Consider the following 15,006-nt stretch of genomic DNA (forward strand, 5'->3'; position numbering starts at 1 on the left):
CCCGATGATCTCTGTAACAGTATAATTACTTTGAAAAAGAGAAAAAAAAAGTTTATTACTTCTTAAACATGTTTAAATTCCACAGATTATCTGCAATGAAATTCTGCTTAGTAAAAGTGCTTTCGGTTATTCTCCAAAAAATCCACCCATGGGGAAGGCTGAGCCAGCCAACTTGTAGCTAGCTAATTCAAGCGCAAGCCATTCATTTTTCTTACAGTTTTCATTTCAATGACAAGGGAGGCTTTTTAATGAGCACTATCACTTCCAAAAGTGAATCTTCTAGCTGCTGCGGAAGAGCGATCTGACACTTCTGAAGAAGCACAGAGCCTGTCAACCAGAAGAATGGCTTATACCAGCTTATTGGCACCAGCTTAGCAAGATTTTAAAGTCAATTGGTTATTTTTTTGTTTTGTTAAAGTTGGCAAATAATCAGTCAATCATCAGGCATGCTTTCAGAAAAGTGAAATAATGACAGGAAGCATCAATTACAGAGGAATAACATATTTTAATCAAACAATTAAGGAAATCATTCCAAACCACTTGGGAAGGATCTGATCTAATCTGCATTGTGTCAGTTTCTGTAACATTTTTCAAATTTAAAAAGGGCTGTGACATTGAGTTCTGTTTAAACATTCATTACAAATCCAAATATGAAAACTACAGGTTTGCCATTATTTTCAAAACACACTTAACCCAATTCAGGGTCACACGATGGGGCCAGTGCCTTGCATGCAAGGTTGGAACCAGCCCTGGCCAGTGTGCCATCAAAGGCCTAATTACTCGCACTCGCACAGGGCCTATTTGGAATTTAACCCAACATACATGTGTCTAAGGATGTAGCAGGAAAACTGGATTGCCCATAGAAATAACCTATTATATGTAAACATGGGAAGAACAGTCAGTCTCCACTCAGACAATAGCTGGGCACAAGATAAGAACACAGGTTGCTAGATCTGGGAAGCGGCAGCACCAACAACCATCATTACAACACCCACTTAGGCTACACTCACCTTACCAGACTGAAGTGACTCAAATCTGACTGTTTGCCTTAATGTGACACAAATCTGATGTTTACAGGACTGTGTGGACACAGAAATCCGATATTGAAATTTGAGTCTCTTTCATATGTGGTCCTAGATTGGATACATATCCAATTCGTGGTCATGTGACACAAAAGACAACGGTCACACTGGAATGTGGTGTTTTGCCTGTACACATGAGTTGAGCTATGCCATCTTCATCCAGCACCAACAGTGTGACAAAACAACCACAGAGGAGAGCAGCTACAGCTGTGACAACAGTCACGGTCCCACCATTGCTGGCTCCTTCCTTGTACCCACACATCTCTTGGTGTAGCAGTGTCAGCAATAGCTACAAAAACAACAAAAGCTAGCTGTCAGACTTTTCTTCTCGACCTAATCATCTACAGCTGATGAACTGTTTGCCAACCTCTAGAGAAAAATGCCATGCATACAATAGCTTACTAGTGAGTTCATTTTGTCAGTTTTAATTCCACAAGTTGTCTTACAACCTGGAGGTTATTATTGTTGGCGATGCAGATGATACAATTTCGAAGGACAGATGTGTTCACATTACAGTTAGATACAGGTCACTTGTACTTATGAATATGAACCGCAAAGAGAGGCAAAGTAGATCTGAGCAAAAAGCCGGAATTGAGCAATGAGGCCTGTAATGTAATTCAGTGATTAATGGGTAGATAATCTACATACACATAAAGTGACCCTAACTCCATTATATTGTGGTATGTGTAATATATTATATCAGGCATTTTATTTTGAAATGCTCAGTGTGTTCGTCAACTTGTGTTTCATTAGGCATAGCTGTGAACTGTTCTGTCAGTAAAGCAATAAACAAGGATCTCCTTGCAATGTCTGTTGTTCAGATGCGTTATTCAATGTAGATACTGTAATAATGTCATTCCCTTTATAAATGTTATGATAACAGTATAGCACTGCCTACTGGCTGAGATATTGGACTTTAAAACCCCTTAACATGCACACGTACCGGTAAAATAATATATATATATATATTTTTAGCCCATAAGACTTGTTTTGACTATTTTTATATTGAAATGTGTATTTTTTATTGTTTTTATTATGGAATATGAATTTTCATAACTACAGTAATAGAGTGACACTGTGTGTAGATATAGATTCCTTTAGGTGTAAGCTTCCAGTAGAGCCTTCATTGATATCTGTGGATTGAAGCATTCAAAAGTTATTACACTTTTTCCATACGTTCCAAAATGTGGATAATGGTCCCTCTAAAAAGCCCCTGGGCATGCCCACATAAAAACTGGTGTAAAAAATGTCATTTTTACAGGTATTCTTTTCAAATTTGAAATGTGAGTAGTCAACAAGTTATTCTGTTGGTACATAGTGTGTTTCTGTCCCCACCTACCTACTGCAGCTATAGAGGACTTTATTTTCACAAAAAAACTTAGGCGAGAACAAAAAAATTCATTTTTTCTGTGAGTTCTAATGTGCATAACTTTTGATCAGTCACACCTACAGTGATTCTGACTACTAAGGGTGAAACTAGAGAATGTTACCTTTACAAAGAGACCAAACATGTGTTTATACTCCAGATAGTTCAATAACAGCAATGATTCTAATTTGGAGAGGTCGAATTACAGGCGATTTAGCAAAAATGACCCCGCTTGATAAGGGGTTGCCACCTCACTATGTGACCCTATCAAGCCTCCTGTTCTGCTTGTGCCCCAATTATAAATAAAGTACATACATCCATTTATTTTGTTAATTGCATATTTAGTTTAGTGTGGCAGAGAGCCATGTCTATCCCATAAAACCTAGATAGACTGCCAGTGAACTGACAGGCACATTCATATTGCGCCAGGATAAAGTTGTCAATAAAAGTAAGATGTACATTGATGTAGAGGTGTTCGGGTTGGCCATTTATCGTACTTGAATTAGTAACAAAACAAATACTGACGGAAGATGGTTATGCAGGCATTGTCTTGAAGGTGGGGGTTGCTGCAATTGAATTTTTTTTCATTTAAAACAATTAAAATGTGACTTTAGTGAAAAACAGTGAAAGCTTTTATATAAACAAAAGTGGAATTATTTTTTTAAACAGTTCAAATCGCTTCACTATCAACAGTAGCCCACAGTATATGGAGAAGCATAAGGAACATTTTCCCTATTTAAAACAAATACTGTGATTTTTTTACTTAAACAAACACTTCATTGCAAATTGTAGACTATAAATAACAAATAAATGAAAGACTACAATTTGAAACTGCTTATTAAAATGAATCATGACAAAAGTACAATCAAACATCTTAAAAATCTAAGGCATGTGAATGTGGATCGTGAGGCTGACGATGAAGACGCATTGGGCATCAATGGAGCAAAGCACAAGGTTGATTGTGTTTCAAGTGTGTCCACAATTTGTTCATATTTGACAATTTAATGACTGCCTTTTTGTAGAAATGACAGCAAATAGTCTCTTTTAAGTTTTGTGGTTATCCACTATTGCTTGGTTTGAAACTGAACTGAATCCAAACTGCTGAAGTTAGGTTTGGCTTAATACTACCCATCTTCAATGTCACTCTTTTTTATTATTTTTACACAAAATTGCTAGCGGGTCAGCACAATTTTTTTTCTTCAAAACAGTTGTGCCACAAACAATTTTAAGTAAGAGTGGGAACTCTCCAATCATCATTCAGAAGAGTGTTATCCAATGTAATTGATTGTCAGGTCTTTGTGGAGCATGAGAGGTCCACCCAGGTAGCATCAATAACACCTATGTGAAGTTTAATGCTGTAGTCTATAGTTGTAGTCTTTTGAGTGTTCTTTAGAATCCTGCTAATTTTTTAAATAAAAATTTTAATCACATTTTACTATATTTTAAAAATAAAAGGTGCTCTGATTCATTACTTTAAATTTTGCTGACCAAAAAAAAAGCAGCATGCAATCGCAGGGAGCCAGTTAAACTATTACCAGGTCAGAAATACTAGGGGGTGTGTAAGAGAAAAAACATGGGCTCATAAAGAACATGCAGACTTGACATTAGCAATGCCCAAAACACTGCAGCTTGTTAACAGACATGCTAACCAATGTCTCAGGTGAATATTATATAATCTTACTATAATTGTCTATCTGTAAAACAATTTGTTAAATGCCTTAGAATGCTGACTTTGGAAGAATAATTAGATTAGATTAGATAGACCCACTGCACGCCCAACCTGCCTGGAAAGGGGTCTCTCTTTGAACTGCCTTTCCCAAGGTTTCTTCCATTTTCCCTACAAGGTTTTTTGGGGGTTTTTCCTTGTCTTCTCAGAGAGTCAAGGCTGGGGGCTGTCAAGAGGCAGGGCCTGTTAAAGCCCATTGCGGCACTTCCTGTGTGATTTTGGGCTATACAAAAATAAACTGTATTGTATTGTATTGTATTAGATTAACTTTGTTAATCTCAAGGGGACATTCAGCTGCATACTGAAATGCAAATATAAAAAACAAGAATATAAATTCAATTTCAATAAACAAATAAATAAATACTGTACAGATATTTCAAAGTGAACTTAACAAGTACATCGGGAGGAAGCACTGATTTACCTGGTAGCAGTGAGCAGAAAAGACCCACAGAAGCGCTTCTTAGAACATTATTTGACACCTTGGATAAAAGCATAAATAATGAATTCCCCTATGGGGTTTCCCCTGGATGCACTCCCTTTTCCTCCTACATTCCAAATATGTGTGTGAGGTCGACTGGTGACTCTAAATTGTCTCTTTGTGGGTATATAGTTGAGAACATGACTATGCCTGGCATCCAAGTCTTTGCCTTGTATACAGCACTGCTGGAGTAGGTTTCAGCTCTTGCAAATTGGATTAACTAGGTATGACAATCTTATTTACAATAATAATAATAGTAATATAAAAGTTTGATTAAAGGCTACTCATTTAAAAAACCGTAAAACACTGACTTGTGCTGGGACAGTTTAATAAATGATACTGGGCAGAATTGATTAAAAAAAAAAAAAAAGAGGTCAACTTGTGATGAACTCTTCAAATCAGGTTACAAGCTCAGCAGGAGGCCCTTTCAAACTTTTATCCCTCAACAACTGCCCACTGACACCAAAATGCTGTTCTGACACATAGGCACTACACTAAGGCACAAGGAGGGCCATTCACGGTGCAAATTACTTTTACATTTCTCCACAGGAGATCTCACTTCTGCTGTCTCACATGGAGGTTCAGCGGTTTTTTGGTTTTTTTTTTTGCTACCCCTTTACTTTATCACAACCACGGAAAGCGAACAAAGTAAAAAAAAAGTGAAATTGCTTGTTGCCAGGTAAAAGAAATGTTCTATCTGTCAAGAGCAAGCTTCTGTCTGACAAATCTGAGAGCTCAGGTTTCTTGTTCTGCACTTCCTTTTGATTTTCTTTTACTCACCCCAGGGATGCTGGCTGTTTCACAACAATAACATTGCGGGTGTGCAAGACGTTTTGACACAGAAAGCAATTTAATCACAGCAACAATGTGAGGCAGGGCTGTTATTTTATGACAATGAGATGTACATAAGTTCATGTAGTTTTTACAAGATTTGTAGCAATGACTGAAATCCAATAGGATGATATGCCAGGAACCTCTAAGCAGTGAAAACATAACAAACAGTAAGCCAAGTTAAGGATTCATTTGTCTACAGTAGCAGAACTATACTGTAAGTGTAAAAACAGAAGTTTTTAAATCATTCTTAAAGTATATTTGTTTGTAAAATATACTTATTTAATTCAACTTTCTTCTTTTTCCATTGTAAGACTGCTGAAAGTTGGTGTCTGCCACAGCAGCATCGAGCATAAAGCAGAAAAAAGGTGCTATTTTGCACAATTCCGTAGACAGGTTCGGAGACAGCACAAACCTAATATTTGTCTCAGAAAACTTGTGCAAACTATAATATAAAGACATTAGCTCAGAGGAAATTGAACACACACCTCAGGTGCTGTGAAACATTAGTGCTAACAATTAATTAACCTATTATAATGGATATTATGAACATTTTATTTTAAAGGATGTATGCTTACTCATCTTCTAGTCTAACTATAACAAACACAAATTACAAAGTGATATGAACATTTCAAAATACAGTTAATAATGTTGTAACATCAATTTACAAACTAACAAGAAGAAAACAAGAAGCTTACAAACAAGATTGACTGGGCATTCATTGGGTGTTAACTATAAAATGAAAACTGTCTCTGCCTCTTTCTCTCTGGTAGCTAGCAGATCGTGTGACTGGGCAGGTTTTGTGAGATACGCAGGACATTAATAGGATAGCCCAACTTAGAACACACACACTACTAGAATGGTGTTGGTACTGAGGAAGCATTCATTTTGAATATTTACAACAATAAATCCTAGTGACTATCTCTATGAAAACTGCATACTGGCCTTGATGAGCAAGAAGACAGTAGGAATTAAGTGTATCCTCTTTAACTACATTCATAACCGGAACATACAGTTATGTAGCTTGCTGAACCAGCAACACACTATTCACTATAGGTCTGAGTTTTTTAAACTCCATCAACATGCCCAGACTTCCCTTCTGCTAATAACCTGACTATACAATTTAACCTCTCCAAACTTATAAAATGAACGTGACTTCAAGTTAAAATTCTGCATGAAAAGGTGACTGGGGTAGAACCTTTTTGAGATATTCATCACTCACATTCATGTTATACTATTTACTTCTTTGTTCGGACACCACCAGCTCTTATCAGTGCCCTCCTTACTATGACCATTAATAAGATGGAGGGCCAGACTTAAAGAATTACTGCCTTTGACTTTTGCTGCAGCTACATCTCCCAAAGTCAGCATTTGATAGCGTGTTAAATGGTGAAGAACAGCTGGAAAATGTTTATTTGTGCCCAAAAAAAAACTAAACATGTGATGGGATACATGCAGCTAAATGATACAAGATATCTTCCGTAATTTAAGTTGCTCTGTTAAATGATATATCACTACCCTTCATATCACACCTCCATGGGCAGTGATTCTACAGTCCAATATCAGAATATAACAATGATTGGCTTTGCTGTATTTCATAAAATTGTATTCATGGTTTGCACAGTAATAATAAAAATACATTTTATTTATATAAGCAGGCAGAAAAAGCCTAAAAGAAAAACATTGAAATGTTCATTTTTTTTAAACAGCAGGCCAATAGTACTTTCAGTAATGATACTTATATGCAGCAAACTATATCTAGGATGCTACTACTCTTCTTTTTTACTTTTTTCAACTTGGGGTATTGCAGCTGCAGTGAGAGAAAGATTGGTTGTTTCTGGGATAACAGAAATAGATCTGATACACGGTAACACAAAAAAACATTTTACAGTAACAAAAAGGTTTTTAAAAATGTATTCAACGCTAAGGTTCAAAACCTTTTACCAAAATGCTTTTCAAATGTTTATGTCAAAATGCCTATCAAAAGTTAAACCTGATATTTGCTTTGATTTCTTTTGTTTTCCTTTGGATTGTTTTAGTACTAGACTATCATGAGTCTTTATTTTTTGGACGAATCAAAATTTGTGCCGTTACCTCTTATAACGGTTGTTACACTTGCATAACATTTTGTGCAGCATTCTGCAATCATAGCTACAAATGGTGCCTTAAACATCAACAATATGATGGATCCATAAAAAATTATAGTTAATATATATAATGACGGGTGGCAGGGTGGCTCAGTGGGTAGCGTGCTGCCTCACAGTAAGGAGACCTGGGTTCGCTTCCTGGGTCCTCCCTGCATGGGGTTTGCATGTTGTCCCCATGTCCACAGTCCAAAGACATGCAGGTTAGGTGCATTGGCGATTCTAGATTGTCCCTGGTGTGTGCTTGGTGTGTGGGTGTGTGTGTGCCCTGCAATGGGTTGGCGCCCTGCCTGGGGTTTGTTTCCTGACTTGCGCCCTGTGTGGGCTGGGATTGGCTCTGGTAGACCCCCGTGACCCTGTGGTTGGGATATAGCAGGTTGGATGATGGGTGGATGGATGTATAATGACAAAATATAGCAGTAACAAAAAATCTAAATGTGAACTAAAAAGAATCGGAATGTTTCAAAATGTGAATTTGTCAAATAAAAAATACAAAAAAAAACAAACTTGAATCAATACATACACTTCTAGGATCCTGGCACTGCCCAAATGTTTTAAAAGCACATTAATTTGCACTCATTCCACTTAGCCAACCTATTGGTGTTTGATGTGGACAGTACTGTAACACAGTATAATGAAAAATCTGATATAATACAGTATGTATGCTGTATAATGTACTTGCTAGATATTTTAACAACACATGTATTGATGGTTAATTGTGCACAATGTGCACCTTTTACCTGTTGAAACAGTTGTTAACAATCTGCTATTCAAATGGATTGAGAAAAAAAATAACACAGATAGCCTGAGACAAAAAAAGTGCAGCTTCTTTCTCATTCTCTAACATAGCCACTAACCAAACATAGGATAGGCATGGCTTTTCCCTATCCAGTCACTCACTCTCTTTTTAAAACACACATTGTCAATCCCACGTAATCTAATGCAGAGTCACTGTGTTCCACCAATCAGTTTGAACATTAACTCTAGGCAATATTGTTAAAGGGGTAGGTGCACTTATTATACACAATTCACATGCAAGTCAATAAACAAAGGCATTACCTTCAAGGCATTAATATGCAGCTAGTTCTTTCAAATGATAAAGACGAGAAGCTTTAAGGTAATATACCCACTAATTATAACACCCAAGAGTGGCAACATGTTTCATGTTGATATGAACATGCCAGTAGGAATTTCACTGTGACAATAATGACCCTCCTAAACATATATAATCACATTACCAAATCCTTTTGCATGCACAGATATTAACTTTTCATGATAGAATCCATCCATCCATCCATTTTCTAACCCGCTGAATCCAAATACAGGGTCACGGGGGTCTGCTGGAGCCAATCCCAGCCAACACAGGGCACAAGGCAGGAACCAATCCAGGGCAGGTTGCCAACCCACCGCAGGACACACACAAACACACCCACACACCAATCACACACTAGGGCCAATTCAGAATCGCCAATCCACCTAACCTGCATGTCTTTGGATTGTGGGAGGAAACCGGAGCGCCCGGAGGAAACCCACGCAGACACAGGGAGAACAGGCAAACTCCACGCAGGGAGGACCCGGGAAGCAAACCCAGGTCTCCTAACTGCGAGGCAGCAGCGCTACCACTGTGCCACCGTGCCGCCCTTCATGATAGAATGTGTTTATAAATTTGTCTGCACTAAATTTTTAGCATTTTTTTTTAAACCGCAACAAGAATTTCCATCTTATCTGGTATACCATATCAACTGGCTTATCGCCCACTCCTAGGTGGGTGGTGGGATCGGTATTTTACAATGGACGTACCTATTTCCTTTTGTACAGTTTATACAAAGCAGGTAATATTTCAGGCCTCACGCCTGACCTACCTATCACATAATCATCAGGCTAAACACTTGAGTGCTGATTTGATAGCGCAAAGGACAAGAACCGGAGAGAACCAAACAGTGTATGTCTAAGATAGAATCTCACTGTCTTTTGGAGTACAAGGGACATTCACAGCAGTAGTGTGAAATTAATAAAAAGATAGAGGAAACAATCCAATAAAGTGACCACAAATAATAAATTAAATAGCTCTGTGTGTTACACTCAAAATATCTTAATTCCCAACTTGGTATCATTTGAGGATCAGTGGGTGAATTCCAATCAATGGGCTTTATGGACTGAGTTGTCACTTTTCTTGTGCAACATAATGACAGCTTGGGTATGACTTAAATTCTGTGATTTTAAATGATTTACTAATCTTACTCGATTATGTCATCTCATAATGTAGTTAGTCAGTATCAAATATTCTGGATTAAACAAGAAGTGTCGCAAACAGGAAATGTTAATCTATGTTTAGTAAGTATTGATGATTATAAAGCAAATTTATGTGTTAACATAACATACCAATCACAAACCACTAAATCCACTTCCAAGTCGTGAAAGGGCCACAGCCTCTCCTGGTGGCATTTGGTACCAGGAGGTTACCAGCTGTAGACATGGTGCCAGTCCATCGCAATGCTCACTCACACACACACACACTACTAAACTCAAACATACCCCACCAATTTAGAGTCGCCAATTAACATAACTTGCATGTCTTTGAGGAAGATAGAGAAAAACCAGAGTACCTGCAGGAAAATTCATGTAAAAACAAGGAATATGCAAACTCCAGACACAAAACAAAAAGGTCAGATTTCATTAAAATAACAGTGTAAACACATGATTCTAAGTATTTTACTCACTGAAGTGCAATTACTTTGGTATGCTAACATGTCCAATAATATAGACAATCAATATTCAAAGGTTTTTATTATTAAGCTAATGTAGTTAATGCTTTAAATAATACAGTATTTATGAACTTTATATGTCTGGATTAGACAAATTTTTCTTATATTGTTAAGCTAATACTGTGACATTTAAATTCAGAAAAGAATTTCACATAAATCTCAACACGTTTAAAAGGTTAAGGTAAATGTGTTTGGAAATAAATATACCGCATAAAAAATTAAACCTGTCACTTCCTATTTTTTTACTGTTTTCGCTTAACACCTTTAGTTGCAAGTTACTATATTTATTTTTAAATTTTCTGTCACTGCTAGTAAAATGATCTTTTTCCTTTGCTTTAAAACGTGATCATTGTAAACTTCAACGTTCTGCCACAGACTTCAATGTAGGAGCTACTTTTCCAGGTTATCCACTTGAAAATACCAATGTTGCTATGTACTGTTGGATAATCAATTAATTCAATTCTAACTTGAAATTGGAAATTAAAAGACTAGTCTTTTTATTATTAAACAAGCAGTTAAATGTATTCTAATTCCCTGTTTAATATCACTTGTTAGGACTCCTCGTTTATATGCTATGACGATTTTATGCTTCATCAGTCAATGTTTATTTTATGCAGTGGCCTTTATAGAGGGCACCACCACATGGATCTTTACAAGTAACACAATAAATGAAAACGATCATTCACCACTTGATCAATTACAAGGGCACAAGGAATATATAAGTAAAGATGAACTGCAAGCACATGGGACTAGACAGTGCTGACAGTATGAAATGACAATGTGACACCATCGGGATAACTGCAGTTGGCAGGGAGGATTTGAATTAGACCATAACATTACAGGTACTGCCAATTTATAAGATAAGTCTTGGTTGAATTTCAACTAATGCATCTGCCTATTTGCCATTAGGTTAACAACAATGTCAACACAATTGCCTCTTCTTTCTTCTCATTTAAATTAGCTCCTCAAAATTATACTGTAATCGTGGGTACAAGTGTTAATTTAAACTACGGAAAATTCCAAAAAGTTTTGGAAGGCAAATGCTCATTTTTAGGTGTCATTATAGCATTCTCTAAATTAGTGATGTATATATATTTGGACAGTATTTCTATTTACAGTAGAGTTGTATCCTTTATATTTGAATATTGTATCTGTTTGACAGTGTTTTGCAAATAGGTGTATATTTTTAAGTTAGGGGCAGAAACATTTAAAGCCATCCCAGGTGTTAATTATCAACCAGACCACCACATGCAGAGAGGCACAAAGAGCGAACAATCTCACGCAGCGAAAATTACAATTCTGCAATGAGACTATACACTATAACCTTCATAAATAGCTACAGTTTACATACTGATTATCACCTTGATGTATTTAACATCATTTATTATTATATCATGCCTACTGCTCTGAAGGATTGCTGCCCCATCCCAGGCTTGTTCCTTCCTTGTGCCTGATGCTGCAAGGATAGGCTGATTGGTTCTGACCCACTGCAGCCCTAAACTGGATTTGGTGGATATTAGTGAGTTATCATGTTATCCACTATAGTTAGAATGTGCATATTCAATAACCAAACTGAACATAAAAAAAACTAAAACTTTTGACAAAATTTCAGGGGCAACCATGTATTTGTGCAAAACAATGCTAATTTGCCCTACATAGCAAACGATTTCATTATAATTATTCAAGTTTCATGTATAAAATGAATTGATTTGAAGTCTCACTGACATTAAAATCCTGGTTGCCTTTTCACATACTGCTTGTCTACTCATGATCAGCATAGAAAAATCTCCTTATTAAAGTGCATGTATGGAAACATTGCTTTCATAGATGTAGTTTAAGCATTATTATTCAAACCCTGATTATTCGTTGAGGCAGAAAAACAAGCTAGTGATTTTATGAAGAAAAAAAAACTATTGACACTGTGTGTGTGTGTCTGTGTGTGTGTGTGTGCAAACAGTCTCAAACTTGCATAATTCAATTCAGGCTTGTGCTGAGGTGGGGGGTGGAAGCCCATGGATATCTAAAACGTCAGAGACTAATAAGAGGGCACTGGGTTGTTTTAAGTAATGTACTGGAATTGTCATTAATTGCATCCCTAGCAATTACATGTGCACTTTTATTTGACTATTTCTGATTTTAATTCATCATATGCTATTGGCATAAAGCAATTGTCATTTCTGTCGTTTCAACACGTAGGATTCAATAGACAACAGGCTTTACTTACTTCAATTTGTATGCGGATCACAAAGTGATAGACTGTGCCTGTTGCTAATTCAAACAATGCGTTTCCTTCGTGTCTCCAGTCGCACTATTCAGCCTACAGACTTTCTCTCTCTCTCTGCTGCCTGACGTTTCCACGCACTACATGAGATTTTAAAAGCCGCTAGAAGTCGGCAAGCAACAGATCAGCTCCACAAGGATCAACACCTTCCCACCACCAGTACAGACAACCTAAACACCACCCCCACAAAAAGGGCCTTTACAGAGGTATTATGTGTCTTCATCATGTAAAATAAATGGTGACTGTCTATGGACCCCAACGCGATAATAGCGACAGATAACTTCTAAGGTGGACAGTAAACAGGGCCTGCCCATTAACACTGTAATCAACACAAATAGCAAGTAATACACTTATAGTTTAGCACATAAATCTTAATATGCTGAAAATTAGCAGGCATTTTTTTAAAAAAAGATGACGATTGAGTTTTCGATCTATTCAATTTACAAAAGTTGATTTCGTATTCTTCGTATGCGTTCTTGCTTAAAACAGATAGATAGATAGATAGATATATAGATAGATAGATAGATAGATATGTTACTCATGCACAAAATTGGTTGATTTTACTGTAGCTGACGCAAGTCTAAATGGTCCCACGTTGTTGGCAATCCATACCATGCTCAGAGTTTTGAAAAGTCCTCAACGAGTGCAGGGATTGCATTTCTCTTTTAGCATAAATCACTTTTTCCAAGTAACGGTTTGTTTTTTAATAACTCGCGCTACTGACGAAACAGCCAAAAAAAAGAAAAGCTGGCACAGCGACTGAAGAGTGGTCTATAATTAGACAATTACGGAAAGAAGCAAAAGAGGTGACGAAGAAAAATAAGAGAAAGGCGAAAGTCTGCTTTGGCTGTAAAGCTTTTCCAAAATATAGTTCATCATGGCGGGGTTGTTCATTAAATGAAAAGCAGTTTGCACTCGGACGTATTCATCACGCGTAAGCAGCATATTCGTTGCAAGCATTAACAAAATGTTGTCAGTATTTTCTTTTTATATATTTACATCTATTCACATACAAAGAAACATTAAACGTCTAACCTCACTCCTTTGAAGCTGAAAGAAGCTGTTGAGATAGTTGGAATTGAGAGAAGAGCTCAGATCAGCAGCAGGAGTCTTGGTGTAGTTAAGATCCGGGTGGGAAGAATTAGGCTCTGGTCTAAAGGCATCAAAGGCACTGGTCTGATGAGTGTCTTGCAAGGACAGATAAACCCAGTTGAGGAGCTGGGCAGGCTGGTAGACCGAGGCACTAGTGTCTATAGCAGACAACAAGCTCATCTTTGCGAAGGCGACTCTCCTTTTCGCCACTATTTTGCCCTCCTGAGCTCTGAGTACACTTTACTATCGTCCTTTTATGTGTGTGCATGCAAGTCTGTATTGTAGCAAAATACTTTCTCTTCCCTGTCCTTACTTTTCCTTCCCCACTTCTTCTCTGCTGGGAACGAGCAGTTCCTAGCCTAAATTCCCAATCCTGCAATACATCACCAGAAAGTTGTCAGTGGGGGTGAAAAACTTTCTGTTCGCTCCCAATCCGCTATCTCTCCTTATCTGCGCAGCTGCAGCGAGCAGCTCATGTAATATTCGCGTGCGGCGGGCAACCTAATAGGGCAGTTGTGCTCTGGATTTGCATGAGTATTTCTGCGCGACGAGTGGGGTGGATACCTCATTGAATATTAATTAGACAGTCGAACGGGGGCACCAATGAACTGAAGGAACGGTCATCGCTCTTAAATATATATACAGACTGCCGGAGTGTTCTAGTCGCTGCAATGGCTGCGGACGATCTTGTATTAGGGATACGAAAGGGCAAGGGGCGCATTAAAACAATATATAATAAGCGCCTCGGTCGTTATTTCTTTTAAAAGAGGCCACTTAAATGTTTGCTATAGGTTTTGTCATTGGCACGTGCTCTTTAATGTTCAAAAAGTTACAAGTACGCCGCCGAGTGTTTTTACTACGGATTCTAAGCTTCATTTAATGAGTTGGAACGTTGTTTATGGAAATACTTGTGTATATACCTGGAGCACGTCCATACTGTAAGTATGGATATGTTTACACTATAATTGGGTTAAACAGATTTGGAAAAAAAAAGTAATGTGGCAATTTCTACTAACCAAATAAATGTATTTATTTGTAAATAAACGAAAAAGTATAAGAGAGGGAAGGTTACAGGAAGAGTCGAAAAGTATCAGTCTAATATTCAATCTCCAGAATCACTTCTAGGGTCAGTAATGCCCTTCAATTGCCTTAAACGTCCCTGATCTAATGGCACCCATGATGGCTCTCTGGTTGTTTGGCCTCTATAATGTGCAACATGGTTCCAGCTATCCCAGGTGTGA

The 15,006-nt window shown here is 37.4% G+C and overlaps 1 protein-coding gene across 1 annotated transcript in view; it reads right to left on the reverse strand.

Annotated features, from left to right (window-relative positions):
* zcchc24 (zinc finger, CCHC domain containing 24) overlaps positions 1–14,248 on the reverse strand; it is a 182,517-nt gene extending 168,269 nt beyond the window's left edge. Inside the window, exon 1 of the mRNA XM_039772967.1 lies at positions 13,709–14,248. Within this exon, the coding sequence (XP_039628901.1) occupies positions 13,709–13,945 (237 nt within the window). The 5' untranslated portion in view covers positions 13,946–14,248. The remainder of the gene's footprint in view (positions 1–13,708) is intronic.
* Positions 14,249–15,006: the final 758 nt, after the last annotated feature.

This window comes from Polypterus senegalus, chromosome 1 (genome assembly GCF_016835505.1).
Source record: "Polypterus senegalus isolate Bchr_013 chromosome 1, ASM1683550v1, whole genome shotgun sequence".
Taxonomy (NCBI): Eukaryota; Metazoa; Chordata; class Cladistia; order Polypteriformes; family Polypteridae; genus Polypterus; species Polypterus senegalus.